Below are 17,971 nucleotides of genomic sequence, written 5' to 3' on the forward strand. Positions count from 1 at the left end.
ATTACAAATAATTTAACAAGGAGTGCAAAAGTAAATTAGCGAAAAAAAGTGAATACATTCCCCTAAATTTATATTAATAAGAAAAAAGACCAGGTTTGAGCAAACACTGGGAACCTAAAGTGGCTGTAAACCCCCTGAGACATTTTTACATATAGGTAAGCCTAATAATAAGGCTTACCCTATATGTACTGAAAATATCTCCTAAACGTTTGCCGTTTAGGAGATATTTACCTTGTAGTGCGCCAATGATGACATCGGCGCATGTGCAGTGAAGAAACGGCCCTCTGTGCCATTTCTTTCCCAGCGTGTGCCGTTAATGGCGGCTCCTGCACCATGCGTGAGAGTGACATCACGCGGCTCCGGCCAGTCACAGAGCCAGAGACCGCGGCCCCAGAAGGAAGATGGGCAAAGATGGATGCGGCCACTAGCGGGGACATCTCGGACATTGCAGGCTTCGTTTGCAGGTAAGTGCCACATAATGGGCTAGTATGCGATGCATTATGCTATTACTTTTCAGGGGAATAAAGAGGAAGTTAAACCCATCAGGGTTTACTTCCTCTTTAAAGGTGGAGAAAATAGTAAAAAAAATGTAAAAAGTCAATGAAATATGTTTTTAGCTGTGTATACAAATTATCATGAATGAGCATGATGTGCTGATGGAAAATATGAGGATGACACTGGCACAGCTTTAAATTCAGAACAGTATTCAGTGATGGAAAAAAAGTCATCGATCCCCTGCTGATTTTGTATGTTTGCCCACTGACAAAGAAATGATCAGTCTATAATTTTAATGGTCGGTTTATTTTAACAGTGAGAGACAGAATAACAACAAAAATATCCAGAAAAACGCATTTCAAAAAAGTTATAAATTGATTTGCATTTTAATGAGTGAAATAAGTATTTGATCCCCTATCAATCAGCAAGATTTCTGGCTCCCATGTGTCTTTTAAACAGGTATCAAGCTGAGATCAGGAGCACTCTCTTAAAGGGAGTGCTCCTAATCTCAGCTTGTTACCTGTATAAAAGACACCTGTCCACAGAAGCAATCGATCAATCAGATTCCAATCATTCCACCATGGCCAAGACCAAAGAGCTGACCAAGGACATCAGGGACAAGATTGTAGACCTACACAATGCTGGAATGGGCTACAAGACTATCGCTAAGCAGCTTGGTGAGAGGGTGACAACAGTTGGTGCGAATTTTTGCAAGTGGAGGAAACACAAAATAGCTGTCAATCTCCCTCAGTCTGGGGCTCCATACAAGATCTCACCTCGTGGTATTTCAGGGATCATGAGAACGGTGAGGAATCAGCCCAGAGCAACATGGGAGAATCTTGTCAATGATCTCTAGGCAGCAGGGACCATAGTCACCAAGAAAACAATTGGTAACACACTATGCCTGAAATCCTGCAGCGCCCACAAGGTCTCCCTGCTCAAGAAAGCACATGTACAGGCCCGTCTGAAGTTTGCTAATGAACATCTGAATGATTCAAAGGAGAACTGGGTGAAAGTGTGTCAGATGAGAACAAGATCAAGTTCTTTGGCATCAACTCAACTTGCCGTGTTTGGAGGAGGAGGAATGCTACCTATGACCCCAAGAACACCACCCCCACCGTCAAACATGGAGGTGGAAACATTATGCTTGGGGGTATTTTCTGCTAAGGGGACATGACAACTTCACCGCATTAAAGGGAGGATGGACGGGGCCATGTACCGACAAATCTTGGGTAAGAACCTCCTTCCCTCAGCCGATGCATTGAAAATGGGTCATGGATGGGTATTCCAGCATGACAATAACCCAAAATACACGGCCAAGGCAACAAAAGAGTGGCTCAAGCAGAAGCACATTAAGGTCCTGGCCTAGCTCCTGGAGTGGAGGAAGCTGGAAGTTTGAGTTACGTCAGCCTCGAAACCTTAATGACTTGGAGAGAATCTGCAAAAGAGGAGTGGGACAAAATCCCTCCTGAGATGTGTGCAAACCTGGTGGCCAACTACAAGAAATGTCTGACCTGTGTGATTGCCAACAAGGGTTTTGCCACCAAGTACTAAGTCATGTTTTGCAAAGAAATCAAATACTTATTTCACTCATTAAAATGCAAATCAATTTATAACTTTTTTGAAATGCGTTTTTCTGGATTTTTTGGTTGCTATTCTGTCTCCCACCGTTATGCCGTGTACACACGATCGCACATTCCGACAACAAAATCCACAAGATAATTTCCGACAGATTTTGGCTCAAACTTGTCTTGCATACACACGGTCACACAATAATTTCGAAAATTCCAAACCTCAAGAACGCGGTGACGTACGACTAGCCGAGAAAATTGAAATTCAATAGCCAGTGCGGCTCTCCTGCTTGATTCCGAGCATGCGTAGAATTTTGTGCGTCGGAATTGTGTACACACGATCGGAATTTCCGACAACGGATTTTGTTGTCGGAAAATTTGAGATCCAGTTCTCAAATTTTGTGTGTCCGAAATTCTGATGGAAAATGTCCGATGGAGCCTACACACGCTCGTAATTTCCGACAACAAGCTCCCATCGAACATTTTCCGTTGGAAAATCCGACCGTGTGTACAGGGCACTAATATAAACCTACCATTAAAATTATGGACTGATCATTTCTTTGTCAGTGGGCAAACGTACAAAATCAGCAGGGGATCAAATACTTTTTTCCCTCACTGTAATGCCCTGTACACACGACCGGTTTTCCCATCGGAATAAACTCCGAAGGCAGTTCCGACGGAATTACGCTCAAGCTGTCTTGTCACACCAAATTCCGACCATCCAGAATGCGTACAACACGTACGACGGGACTGGAGAACAGAAGTTTAATAGCCAGTACAATAGCTTCCGTCTTGTACTTGCTTCAGAGCATGCGTTGTTTTTGGTACGTCGGACCAGCATACAGACGATCGGTTTTCCTGATAGGAATTGGTTCCGTCGGAAAAATTTAGAACATGTTCTCTTTCTACGTTCGTCAGAATTTTCGACATAAAAAGTCAGATGGGGCCTACACACGATCGGAATATATGATGAAAAGCTCCCGTCGGACTTTTTCTGTCAGACATTCCGCTCGTGTGTACACGGCATTAGAGTATGTAATAGACAGTAATAATATAAGTGGTAGCCAGCATGGATTTATGAGAGAACAATGTTATTTATTCAATTTGTTTTCATTTTATGAGGACATAAACAGAGAATTGGCTGTAGATGTATTAAAATGCTGCTGAAGCATTTGGCACCGTTGCTCAAAGATGACTAAAACTTAAACTGTGACTGGATAGAGAACAGGCATGATCAGGATTATGAATGGTCTACAGTTGTAAAGGTTAAACCACAAGGGTCAACTCTTATAAGCTCAGCTCCAGGCTGCTCACCCTTTTCTAATGTTTTCAGGGCGGTCATGTGACATGGCTCCTCTCCTTCCTCCATCTTCTCATTGTGGGCCTGAATGATGCAGAGAGTGGAGGTGACAGGACCATATTGTCTCTGCTCTCTGCATCAGTACACAGAGTGCGGTTGTAGCGGTGATGACCCCCCTCTGGTGAGCGAGTCCACAATACCCTGCACTGTCTGTCTATTCTTAGTCTACTGGTATGAGTAATGCTGGGTGTCACTGAGAGCTGGGTGGAGAACAGGGACAGCTCTGGATTGAAGGTGAAGATTGCAGCCACAGTTTTTTTTTTTTTTTTTTAATCTCCAGTGGGACTGGAGTTGGGCTTTAACCTGTTCATAAATAATACCCAGTTAACCTGTGCTAAGTCTGGAGTAGGCAAAGTGAGAGGTTCCTTTTGCAGGCACCACTGGGAGAGAAAACTTACTTTTCTGAATTGCCACTGTGGGCTCCAAGAATTCTTTTGCAACTGTCAACAATCATAAAGCCAAAACATGCTATACACATCCCCTCTTCCTCTTGTAATTCTGACCTGGTGATTGGTTGGTCTTGCACTGAGCTCTGCAACGGGGAAGCTGGGTGCGGTCAGTTCTTTCACCATATCTTGAGATTGTGGATGAGCTTTGCTGGTAGGGAAGGTAAGTATTAACTCCTACTTGGACCTGTCACTCAGTCCAAGTAGGAGTTTGCTTCAAGAACTTTTTTGCTGTTACATAACATTATTGTAAAGTATATTTTGGAAGACTTTTTATTTCTTTTTCGCATCAATGTTCTTACTGATCTGCAGTTTGTACGGAACCCCCAAAAACGTGGATCTATTTCCGGCCCTGATCGTGGAGGATCTGATCCCAGGGTCTCGTGTCGGCCCAACTCTCATGTGCCTTCTGGTCACTCAGTTTAAGAGGCTTCGGGATGGAGACAGGTACAGTGTGCAAGAAAATATAGGAACCAATAGGTTCGCAAACCAGTAACCAAAAGACAAACAAACAAACCACAATAAAGAGCTGCGTGTTGTAAAGTGTAACAAACACCTATAACTTGTAAAGAAACAAAGGAACCGCGCTCCTTTATCATAAATTACAAAATAAAATGAATAAACAAAAAAAATCTTTATTTAAATTATAAAAATACATAAAAATTGTGAAGTCCATGTATAGATCCCACACGTGAATAAACGTCCTCAGTGAGTATAGGAAAGGTTCCTCTCCACCCGCATGCAGGTACACTATGCATTCACCAGACTTAATTGACCCCTATTACAGGGAGTCAAATTACGCACATGGGAAAATCCAAGATGTCATACATGAGGTCACAGGAATGAATCCAAACTGCTGAGTCATCCATTCAGTATATATATATATATATATATATATATATATATATATATATATATATAGTGTATTCAAAGCTCCAGTGTTGCCATCTAGAGAGGGAGAGGAAAGGATACTCTCATGGTGCAGTAATTCAAATCATTTATTTAAAAAGAAGGTTTGACCCAACGCCGGGGCCGAAGACGCAGTTGCCACCAGCAAGAGTCTGATGCCTCCCCCGGCCCCGTTGCACTGAGAGACTGAATCCTTGCTCCCCTGTTTCAGAGGCACCCCCTCTTATTAGATCACTTACAGATCTGGAACTTCCTTTACAGTCTAACTGTTGCTGAGACTGGTCTGACCTGGTCCCGACAATGATCTGCCTTCGTGGAGTTGGTCAAGGCTCTCACCCGCTTCATGAAAAGACACAGATGGAGGACTTTTCCAGACCCCTTTAGCTACTAGTACTACTCTCCCGGGGACTCCCCCAAGTACAACTCCCCCCCTCTAGCCCCCCTACTGAGCCATTTCCAACAACCCCCCCAATCTAAGGGTCACAACTCAGCACTTAAGAGGTGGGGGCGGGGTGGACCCCCTCTCCCTTCTCCCCTCCATGGCGGCCCACGCTCCCCCAGTAGGCTGCCCTTGCTTGGGCTCTAATCCCATTTGGGATACCGGACCTGGACAAAATGTGTCCCCTGAAGAAGGGGGGCACGTTGGGCCCAGTCTGTGCCTATATAGAACCATTGTTAGGTTCTCTTTACATTTAAATGTTGCATATGGTTATGCTGACGTTATAGTTTATTTTAATTTTCATTGTATTTCTAATTTTGTTTTTTTACCGTCCTCCTCCATTCTCTTCTCCCTCCCTGGTCTCTCTCTTGCTCTCCTCCTCCCTAACAGGGTCTTTTCGATTGCCGTCGCCCGCTCCGGACTCCGCCTCTGAGACCGCAGCCGACCTACACCAACATTCTCCAATGACAACGGTTAAGGTAATCTCTTATAATGTCCGTGGTCTCTGCTCACCCTGTAAACGGAGTAAGCTATGGTGGGAACTAAAAAAGTCCAGGGCACAAATAGTTTTCCTACAGGAAACACACTTCACACACCATGCCATACCGAAATTACCGACACATATCTTTAATCAGTGGTACCATAGCACCTCCCCAGTCAACAAATCCAGAGGCACTTCCATAGCTATCCACAAAAACTGCCCCTTCCAATATTCAGACATCAAGATTGACCCCCTGGGACGATATGTCTTTCTGAAAGGGACCATAGCAGGCACTAAATTCACCCTCGCCAATATCTATTCCCCTAATTCGAATCAATTGACCTTCCTTGATTCAATCATAGAGAAATTAGAGGTGTTCAGAGAGGGATCCCTAGTTTTAGGAGGCGACTTTAACGTGAGCCCAGACCCATCCCTGGACACTTCACACAGCAAGCCCTCCCATTCGCACGCATTCCTTCGGCACTTTCGAGTATCCCTTCAGACGATGGGCCTAGTTGATTGCTGGAGGGCCCTTCACCCCACAGAGAGGGATTACAGTTATTATTCCGCGGTACATAACGTTTACACACGTATAGACCTGGTCTACTTCGACCGGCCGACCTTAGAGCTTCTTCAAAGCTCTTCCATAGGAAACATAACCATTTCAGACCATGCCCCGGTCCAGGCCTCTTTTATCATTCCATCAGGCTCCCGGAAAACCTGGAACTGGCGCCTTAATGAATACTTATTAGATGACCCCGTAGTGGAAGCCCAGGTCTCAGACACGATAAAAAATTACTTCCGAGAAAATAATCAAGGAGATCTGAACGAAGGTACAAGATGGGAATGTCACAAGGCCGTTGTACGAGGCGAACTTATCGCACAGGGGTCAAGATTAAAGAAAGAAAGGCAAGCTGACTATAATAGAGTTCTGAATGCACTTCAGCAGGCGGAACTTAAACACAAGGCGGGAGGTTCCTCAGATGACCTACGAGAACTAACGGAACTCAGAGACATATTTTCACGGTTGTTAGAACGACAAGCACGTAAACAATTGCGACACTTATCCCACCGATACTACGAACACGGTAACAAATGCGGACGCATGCTAGCAAGAGCGCTTCGAGCAAAACGGGCCCAAACGCAAGTACACAAACTTCGATCCCCCACGGGTGATATGACATTCCACTCCTCCAAGATAGCAGAAGGGTTCCGCGACTATTACGCCGAACTCTACAACCTAGATGCAAAAACTACCCTTGAAGCCAAAGAGAACAGACTGACCAAAATTCGAGACTATCTTTCCACCAAAGGACTGCCCCCCCTGACTGAAGACCAACTAACAGACCTAGAATCCCCCATCACCACCACGGAACTTGAGTCCACCATTAAATCTCTACCCAACGGGAAAAGCCCAGGTCCTGATGGATTCACTATAGCATATTATGCCAAATTCTCCCCGCTCCTGATGAACCACATGTGTAAATATTTCAACTCCCTAGTAAAGGGATGCAAAATCCCATCTGAAGCTCTCTTAGCACACATCTCGGTTATACCGAAGGAGGGTAAAGACCCAACTGTCCCACAGAGTTACCGCCCCATTTCCTTACTAAATACGGACGTCAAAATCCTAGCGAAAATCCTTGCAAACCGACTGAAACACCTTATCCCCCTTATAGTTCACTTAGACCAGACGGGTTTTATTGTAGGACGCGAAGCTCGAGACAACTCAATTCGTGCGATTCAACTTATACATTGGGCTAAAACTAAAGATGTACCCCCCCCTTACCTAATACTCTCCACCGACGCCGAAAAGGCGTTCGATCGCATAGATTGGTCTTATCTCAGAGAGGTCTTAACCTCAATGGGGTTGGGCCCAAATATGCTAGCTTGGATACTGGCCCTTTACTCGGAACCTTGTGCACAGGTTAAGGTTAATGGGATTCTCTCATCCAAGTTCCCGATCGGGAACGGCACGAGACAGGGGTGCCCGCTCTCCCCCCTCCTCTTCGCCCTGGCCTTAGAACCACTGCTTCATAGAGTGAGAACAAATACAGATATCACAGGGCTGACGGTGGGTACTGTGGAGCACAAACTCTCAGCCTATGCAGATGACGTACTGTTCCACCTAACCAATCCCCTGATCTCGTTGCCGGTCCTGATGCGGGAACTCAAAAACTTTGGTACACTTTCTAATTTTAAAATCAACTACAATAAATCGGAAATTCTACCTGTCAACCTATCTTCCTCCATGACAAACAGCCTAAAAGCAGCATTCCCTTTCACGTGGACTAATTCTTCTCTACGCTACCTAGGCATACAACTGACAGACAGCTTTGACACCCTATATCCCACAAACTTCCCCAGACTTTTGACAGAAATCAAACAAGACTTAACACACTGGACAAAAACAGCATTCACATGGATAGGCAGGACAAATATAATAAAAATGAACGTACTCCCCAGAATCCTGTTTTACATGCAGATGCTTCCCATACGCCTCCCCAAAACCTTTTTTAAGCAAGTATCCAACTTGATCACCACCTTCATTTGGAATTCAAAGAGGCCACGAATTGCTATGAAGGTGCTGAGACGTTCGAAAAGATACGGAGGGCTGGGGGTCCCGGACTTACAACGATACTGCCAGGCTATTGCCCTACAGAGGACTCTAAATTGGCACTTCCATGGACATTCCAAACTTTGGGTGACTATGGAAAAATATATGGCGGGCAGAAACTTGTCCTACGCCCTGTGGCTCTCACGGGAACACAGGGGACTATCAGATTCTACGTCCCCATTAACGATATCTACGCTTGACACATGGGACAGAGTAAACAGAAGGTTGAATTTAGCCCCCCCTGTGTCCCCGTTGGCCCCATTGGGTGGATTCCTCTGGTTTGCACCGGGGGAACGCGCAGGTTTCTTTGAGGCCTGGGTAGATGACAAGAATGCCAGCTGTGGCAAGCTACTGAGAGGTGGGAAGCTTCTGTCCTTTGAGTCTCTGGGAAATAGATCAGGTAGCCCACATCTAAATTTCTGGAAGTACAGACAACTGCACCACTTTTTTGCAGTACACGGCAACACTATTAGAGACATCACAACACTCTCACCTTTTGAGGGACTGTTCATACTGGAAGAACCGGTCCCGCACATGATTTCTGAACTTTATCAATTACTGGGGTCCTCGGCCTCGGCCTCTAAACCTACCTATATAAGAGCATGGGAGACAGACCTTGGGAAGGGGTTCTCCGAGTCCCAACTAACATGTATGTACCAATTCACACACTCCAGCTCGCTGGACTCTAAAATGCAAGAGACAAATTACAAATTACTAACACGTTGGTACAGAGTCCCATCTGACCTGGCGCGGATTTATCCTGCTAGCTCAGATCGGTGTTGGCGGGGATGCGGAGGCCGAGGTACCCTCCTGCATTTGTGGTGGGAGTGCCCACGAATAACGACTTATTGGCTGATGATTAAGGACCAGATCAAAGATATCCTCGGGATAGAGATCCCCTTTTACCCGGAACATTTCCTCCTGCATGTCCCCCCTATACCAGTTAGTCGCTACAAAAAAAGCGCACTACCCCATTTGCTCAACGCAGCTAAGCGCCTACTGCCTATCTTCTGGAAGAAAGAGCAGATTCCGAGCAAAGAGGAATGGATATGCAGGGTAAATGCAATAAGGGAAGCAGTGGAATGGGTAGCAGTGGGCAAAAACACTACAGTTAAGCACACAGCCATATGGTCAATATGGCAAGAACACTTCCATGATACTTCCTATGTACCCTCTAGCCTGGACATCTCCCTACTAAAATTGGCGGATCCCACATTGGGCCACTGAGCCCACCCTGAACAGCTCCCACCACGGTTTCTCCTTAGGACTGAAAGGTAGACCGCACATGGACTCAGATGCCTTTGCCCGAACCAAGGGGCTGCCTGGGGGCGGATGGTCTGGAGTTGGCGATCGGAGAAGCACGAGCGAATAAGGTTTGACCCTATTTACCCCTCCTTACCCCACCCACCTTCCCTAATACTCCTCCCCCCCCACTTTCTATTCTTTCCTCTTCTTACCCCTACCTCTCTTACCCTATCAAGTGATATTATATACGGTACTGCTTGTTGATTGTATAAGAATATAGTCTCCCAACATAACCTACCGGTTAAAATTGAGGAAAGGCTGCTCTCCTGGCCGGGGGGACCGAGTGGGCGGGGACGGGCCCGCGGTCCCGAGGGCGCGCCAGGGGAGGACAGGTGGAGGCCCCGTGCCCCCCTCCTCCGGAAGACGAGCCCAGTGGTGGGACCCGGGCGGTCCGCGGCTTACCTCTCCCTGGTCCGGAGGATCATTTTTGCTCAGGTTGGAGGGTCTTCGGCGGGCGGGGGCTACTGCTGGTCGCCGCCCCCGGGGACCTGTAAACCTCAATGTAGCATATACTGGTACCAACCACGAGATCAGTCCTCACGATCTCAACAGGAAATTTTAACACAGCCCTAGACTATCCTCCCCCTCCTCCTTATACTTTATTTTATTTTATTCTTGTTAAATATAAACTTGCTGACTACGGCTAATGTTGATATAAGAAAGTCTGTCACTAACGAATTTGTACTGAACTGTATTTGTTGAGATGTGATGGATAACAATAAAGAGAGTTTAAAAAAAAAAAAAAAAAAAAAAAAAAGAAGGTTTGACCGAAAATGACGTATCTCAAACACTACTCAACGCCGTTTCGTCAGCCTATGTCTGACGTCTTCAGGGGTCCCCTGAAGATGTCAGACATAGGCTGACGAAACAGCATTGGGTAGTGTTTGAGATACGTCATTTCCAGTCAGATGGAATGCAGGGGGGAGCGCTAACCGGCGATTCCTATGCAATACATGCTGATCCCTATCTTCTTTGATGTAAGTGCAATACAACCTTCTTTTTGAATAAATGATTTGAAATACTGCACCATGAGAGTATCCTTTCCTCTCCCTCTCTATATGGCAACACTGGAGCTTTGAATATGCTATCTACAGTATATACAGCATCTCACAAAAGTGAGTACGCCCCTCACATTTTTGTAAATATTTTATTATATCTTTTCATGTGACAACACTGAAGAAATTATACTTTTCTACAATGTAAAGTAGTGAGTGTACAGCTTGTATAACAGTGTAAATTTGCTGTCCCCTCAAAATAACACTCAACACATTAATGTCTAAACCACTGGCAACAAAAGTGAGTACACCCCTAAGTGAAACTGTCCAAATTGGGACCAATTAGCCATTTTCCCTCCCCGATGTCATGTGACTCGTTAGTGTTACAAGGTCTCAGGTGTGAATGGGGAGCAGGTGTGTTAAATTTGGTGTTATCGCACTCACTCTCTCATACTGGTCACTGGAAGTTCAACATGGCACCTCATGGCAAAGAGCTCTGAGGATCTGAAAAAAAGAATTGTTGCTCTACATAAAGATGACCTAGACTATAAGAAGATTGCCAAGACCCTGAAACTGGCCAAGACCATACAGCAGTTTAACAGGACACGTTCCACTCAGAACAGGCCTCGCCATGGTCGACCAAAGGAGTTGAGTGCACGTGCTCAGCATCATATCCAGAGGTTGTCTTTGGGAAATAGACATATGAGTGCTGCCAGCATTGCTGCAGAGGTTGAAGGGGTGGGGGGGTCAGCCTGTCAGTGCTCAGACCATACGCCGCAAAATGCATTAAATTGGTCTGCATGGCTGCATCCCAGAAGGAAGCCTCTTCTAAAGATGATGCACAAGAAAACCCGCAAACAGTTTGCTGAAGACAAGCAGACTAAGGACATGGATTACTGGAACCATGTCCTGTGGTCTGATGAGACCAAGATAAACTTATTTGGTTCAGATGGTGACAAGCGTGTGTGGCGGCAACCAGGTGAGGAGTACAAAGACAAGTGTGTCTTGTCTACAGTCAAGCATGGTGGTGGGAGTGTCATGGTCTGGGGCTGTATGAGTGCTGCCAGCACTGGGGAGCTACAGTTCATTGAGGGAACATAGAAAGTTGAGTACTGTTCGTGATACTTTTTTTATTATTTGCACTAACATACAATTTTTCAGGACAAGCTTTCGGGGTATGTCCCCTTCTTCAAGGTCCAAGCAGTACGGATTGAGGGTATTGAGGGAACATGAATGCCAACATGTACTGTGACATACTGAAGCAGATCATGATCCCCTCCCTTCAGAGACTGGGCCGCAGGGCAGTATTCCAACATAACGACCCCCAACACACCTCCAAGACGACCACTGCCTTGCTAAAGAAGCTGAGGGTAAAGGTGATGGACTGGCCAAGCATGTCTCCAGACCTAAAGCCTATTGAGCATCTGTGGGACATCCTCAAATGGAAGGTGGAGGAGCACAAGGTCTCTAATAAGGATGAGCTCCGGCGTGTTCGCATGGCGCACGTGCCGAGCCCGCCAGGAAGTCGGCACGGCGCAGCGCTAATCACAGGCAGGGAGACATTTCCCGATCTCTGCAGCCGCACATCGGGAAATGTCTCACTGCTTGTGATTAGCGCTGCGCCGTGCCGACTTCCTGGCGGGCTCGGCACGTGCGCCATGCGAACACGCCGGAGCTCATCCCTAGTCTCTAACATCCACCAGCTCTGTGATGTCATCATGGAGGAGTGGAAGAGGACAACCTGTGAAGCTCTGGTGAACTCCATGCCCAAGAGGGTTAAGGCAGTGCTGGAAAATAATGGTGGGCACACAAAATAGTGACACTTTGGGCCCAATTTGGACATTTTCACTTAGGGGTGTACTCACTTTTGTTGGCAGCGGTTTAGATATTAATGGCTGTGTGTTGAGTTATTTTGAGGGGACAGCAAATTTACACTGTTATACAAGCTGTACACTCACTACTTTACATTGTAGACAAGTGTCATTTCTTCAGTGTTGTCACATGAAAAGATAGAATAAAATATTTACAAAAATGTGAGGGGTGTACTCACTTTTGTGAGATACTGTATATACGGAATGGATGACAGCAGCAGTTTGGATTCATTCCTCATGTATGACATCTTGGATTTTCCCAGATGCGCAATTTGACTCCCTGTAATAGGGGTCAATTAAATCTGGTGAGTGCATAGTAGTGTGTCTGCATGCTGGTGGAGAAAAACCTTTCCTATACTCACGGAGGACATTTATTCACGTGTGGGATTTATACACGGACTTCACAATTTTTATGCATTTTTATCATTTAAATTAGGATTTTTTTTGTTTATTCACTATGTTGATTTAGGATATGTAATTTATGTTATATGAGCGTGGTTTCTTTTTTTTTGTTTTCAAGGTACATTGTGCCCCTTTGCCATTTTATGATGGAGAACAATTCCTGACTTCAGCAAAATTCCATATTGTAAGATGGGGCTGGGAGATTCGGCAAAAATGCCCAACACTGAGCACCATGATATCACTAGCTTTATACATGTCTTCACCTGGGGTGTAAAGTAATTTCCTCAAGGCTTTCTTCAAACTACCTGCGGCCATGTGTCTTGTAAATGGTCAAGCTAGTGAAATCGTAGTGTCTGGAGTTGTGTTTAATGCAGTTATATTTGCTCTTGCCATTCCCTGCACAGCAGCACTTAGACTGGGAGTGGGAGGGGCATCTTGGAAATCCAATCAGCCTAGTTATGGTGCATAAGTACATGCTGACAGGAGGAGAGAGCAGAGGGAGGACGCTGATGGCTCATCAGTATTTTGTTGCTCACTCATTGTCCAATCAGCAGGCTGTGGTGTGCATTATTGACCAGTCTGTCAGACATGATATGGGCCCTAAAAGAAATGTCCTGCCCCTTTTCCCCATGCAGATTCTGGTACAGTAACCCCGGTGTCTTCACCCCGGCCCAGCTCACTGAAATAAAACAGACATCACTGGCTCGAGTGCTGTGTGACAACGGTGACAACATTCAGCATGTCCAGGACGATGTGTTCCAAGTGGCTGTCTTTCCCCGGGACATGCGGCCTTGCGGTGACATCCCCGGCCTTGACCTGCGCTTCTGGAAGGAGTGCTGCGATGGTGAGCACAGGGGTGCAGTGTGATAATGAAATATAATGTGTTCGCATAGTGACATTTTCATTTTTAAGTATATCCTAACAAGCATTGCAGTCTTGATTAACCTGTGTCAATGCGTTATATGGGCAGACATTTAGCATATTATATATAGGCTGTTACCTGCTTCTGTTCTGTACATGCATTCCAGTCACTTGTTGGGTGCTAGGTGGGAGGGTCTTGGCTGCTATAGTCACATGATCAGCCCCCAGTGAGAGGACAACAGCTGGGCAAGCCAATCACACCATCATGATATTTCTAGGGGTGTTCTGTGTACAATGTATGAAATACAGACAATGCCGGAACTTTTTAACAGCTGCCAATAGAAATGGAAAAGTCCTTTTTATAAACTTTTAAACAGCAAAAGGCTTGTGTTCCTATCATATATGTTACAGCTTTGTTTTTTTTAACAAAAGTGGAGTTTTCCTTTAAGTAGATGCCATCACCTTACCCATTCATGGCTAAATGACTATAAAGCACCCCCTACACCCCCAACCACCCTATACTGTTATTTACGGTGCTCCCCTTGCTCTGTCCTCTGCTGCAGCCATACAGAACACCCATTGTCAGTTTACACATGGGGTGCTGGTGACACCCCCCTTGTCCTGTGATTAGTATTCAGGTACAGTGATGGCTGCTAGGCCCAAGCAGTGCATCCTGGAAGGAAGCCACAGGCTCAACTATAGCTGGTAGTAAAGGGCAGACCAAGGAGCTATGGTGCAGAGTACCATGAAGGTCAGCGTAAGGTGGTCAAATGGGTGGACTATAAACCTCTAATGCGAAGGGTGTAAAGGGGCCTCTGATGTAATGGGGGACTTCTGATGTGATAGGGGACGGGGGACTTCTGGTGTGATGGGGGACCTCTAATGGGATGGGGGACTACTGATGTGATTTTGGACCTCTGGTGTGATGGGGGACCTCTAGTGTGATAGGGGACTTCTAATGTGATGGGGGAGACCTCTGGTGTGATGGGGGACCTCTAGTGTGATAGGGGACTTCTAATGTGATGGGGGAGACCTCTGGTGTGATGGGGACCTCTGGTGTGATGGGGACCTCTGATAAAATAGGGAACCTCTGGTGTGATGGGGGGACCTCTGGTATGATGGGGGACTTCCGATATGATGGGGAGACCACTGGGGGAGACCTCTGATGTGATAAGGGGCCTCTGGTGTGATGGGGGACCTCTGGTGTGATGGGGGACCTCTGGTGTGATAGGGGACCTCTGGTATGATAGGGGACCTCTAATGTGATAGGGGAATTCTGATGTGATACAGGACTTTTGGTGTGATAGGGAGACCACTGGGGGAGACCTTGGATGTGATGGAGGAGACCTCTGGTGTGATGGGGATCTGATGTGATGCAGAACTTCTAATGTGATAGGGGACCTCTGATGTGATAGGGGCGTCTGATGTGATATGGGATTTCTGGTGTGATGGGGGATACCTCTGGTGTGATAGGGGACCTCTGGTGTGATAAAGGACCTCTGGTCTGATAGGGGACCTCTGGTGTAATAGGAAACTTTTGATGTCATTCAGCACTTCTGGTGTGATGGGGGAGACCACTCAGGGAGACCTCTGGTGTAAGGGGGGTCTGATGTGATGCAGGACCTCTGATGTGATAGGGGACCTCTGATGTTATAAGGGACCTCTGGTGTGATAGGGGCATCTGATGTGATATGGGATTTCTGGTGTGATGAGGGAGACCTCTGGTGTGATAATGGACCTCTGGTGTGATAGGGGACCTCTGGTATGATAGGGGACTTCTGATATAATATGGGACCTCTGGTGTGATGGAAGAGACCTCTGGTGTGATGGAGGACCTCTGTTGTGATTGGGGACCTCTGGTGTGATGGAGGGCCTCTGTTGTGGTGGGAGAGACCTCTTTTGTGATAGGGGACCTCTTGTGTGATAATGGACCTCCGGTGTGATGAGGGGACCTCTGGTGTGATAGGGGATCTCTGGTGTGAAAAGGGACTTCTCATGTAATATGGGACTTTTGGTGTGATGGAAGAGACCTCTGGTGTGATGGAGGACCTCTGGTGTGATAGAGGACCTCTGTTGTGATGGGCGACCTCTGTTGTGATGGGCGACCTCTGTTGTGATGGGCGACCTCTGGTGTGATGGGCGACCTCTGTTGTAATGGTGGACCTCTGTTGTGATGGTGGACCTCTGGTGTGATGGGAGAGACCTCTGGTGTGATATGGGACCTCTGGTGTGATATGGGACCTCTGGTGTGATAAGGGACCTCTGATGTGATAAGGGACCTCTGATGTGATAAGGGACCTCTGATGTGATAAGGGACCTCTGATGTGATAAGGGACCTCTGATGTGATGGGGGGCTTCTTATGTGATAGGGGACCTCTGGTGTAATATGGGACCTCTGGTGTGATGGGGGAGACCTCTGGTGTAATGGGGGCTTCTGATGTCATGCGATATGTGGGTGTAATGGGGAATTCTGGTGTAAAGTTAATTTCAGCAAGGCAGTTGGGTGTATTGTCCCAGGCATCCAGATTTTTCATACTTTTAATGGGTGCCACCTCTGAAAAAAGATAGAGAAACGCTGCTGTTTTGGGACATCCCTCCTGTTTTGGGACATTGCTTTTGGTTCTTGGGCAATGTACAGAATATATACTCCATTCTCCTGGGAAATCCACCCCCCACACCCCCCACCCCCCACTATGTGGCAGTTGGTGGAATTTTGTACATGTCGTCTCATCGGGACTTCAATCAGTACAAGCCATCAGCTCGAGTTTCCCCAAATTCTTCCCCGGCACTCTGCGATGTTTTATTAGCTGCTGAAAACTCTTCTTATGCGGTTTGTTCAATTATAAGACCTAAAAAGGAAAACTATCCAGACAGCGTGACCTGGCACCAAGCACTTTTCAGTTCTCCCTTTTTTTTTTCAGTTGTGTGAACATTTTTAGCAGCTGAAAAAAATAACTTTGTATTATTCTTGCTGATCTTTTTATAAACTTATTTCAACTCTTTAAAACTCTTGTTAAGTTTTTATAGATAAACAATGTTAAATTTTCACAATTCCACTACTTTTTTTCCCCCTGTTTTTAATTTCTCACCTGCTTCCTATGACTTTAGTATTGCACAGGGAGTTGGAGGGGCTGCACGGTGTTTATTTTCATATTTCTTTACTTATTAAGTTTAGTGCTATGTATTAAACGTTTGCAATTGTTTCTTTTAAATCAGGTGTGAATAAGAAACGTTATTGTTATATTGACATTCCATATTTACCATGTGCAGCCAGCAGGTGGTCCCCCAGAGTCAACTGACTGCATTTTCTGTGGTTTTTAATTTACTTTCTCTACAGTACAAAAACCATACAAGTATTTTTTTTTTTTTTTTTTTTAGGAAAGGTTATCAGCCCCGTTTGGTTCTTACTTTTGTCTGTGTCCCCACTGGAATGATTCGGAAAGGGCCAGGAAATCCAAAATTTTGAGGAATAGAAGGGAAATCTTTCAATGAGTACACCTATTCTGGTGCTAACTGCCTCATGGTGGCCATACATACATTGATAAATGATTAGTCTCTTTTTACGTTTGATCTCTTCTGATTGGAATAATCAAGTCTATAGCTGTTGTTGTTCAATCGTTTAGTCGTGTCCAGGCTTTTCATGCCTCCACTGCCTCCCAGAGCTTGCTTCATGTTCATTGTTTCGATGATGCTATCTATCCATCTTTTTCCTTCCATGTTTCCCAGCATCAGAGTCTTTTCCAATGAGTCCTCTCTTCGCATTAGGTGTTTCAGCTTCAGGATTTGTCCTTCCAGCGAATATTCAGGGTTGAGTTCCTTCAAGATTGACTGGTTTGATCTTCTTGCCACCCAAGGGACTTTCAAGAGTCTTCTCCAACACCATAGTTCAAAAACAACAATTCTTTGGCGTTCAGCCTTCCTTATGGTACAACTTTCACAGCCATAGGTTACTGCTGGGAATACCATAGCTTTGACTATACGGCACTTTGTCGGTAGGATGATGTCTCTCCTTCTAGGTCTGCCATTGCTTTCCTCCCAAGAAGCAAGCGTCTCTTAATTACATGGCTACAGTCACCGTCTGCCATGATCTTGGAGCCTAGGAAGATAAATTCTGTCGCTTCTTCTGATGGGTCTGGTTGCCATGATCTTGGTTTTCTTAACTGGTTCCTGACCGTCTCACGTAGATATACTGTTGCAGAATGGCTCCCCTGGGTGAAAT

The 17,971-nt window shown here is 45.8% G+C and overlaps 1 protein-coding gene across 1 annotated transcript in view; it reads left to right on the forward strand.

Annotated features, from left to right (window-relative positions):
• LOC141114009 (peroxidasin homolog) overlaps window positions 1-17,971 on the forward strand; it is a 77,722-nt gene that overhangs the window by 46,474 nt on the left and 13,277 nt on the right. The window contains exons 16-17 of the mRNA XM_073607430.1: window positions 4,185-4,319; window positions 13,527-13,735. Coding sequence (XP_073463531.1) covers window positions 4,185-4,319; window positions 13,527-13,735 — 344 coding nt within the window. The remainder of the gene's footprint in view (window positions 1-4,184; window positions 4,320-13,526; window positions 13,736-17,971) is intronic.

Source organism: Aquarana catesbeiana, linkage group LG12, assembly GCF_042186555.1.
Source record: "Aquarana catesbeiana isolate 2022-GZ linkage group LG12, ASM4218655v1, whole genome shotgun sequence".
In the NCBI taxonomy this organism is placed as follows: domain Eukaryota; kingdom Metazoa; phylum Chordata; class Amphibia; order Anura; family Ranidae; genus Aquarana; species Aquarana catesbeiana.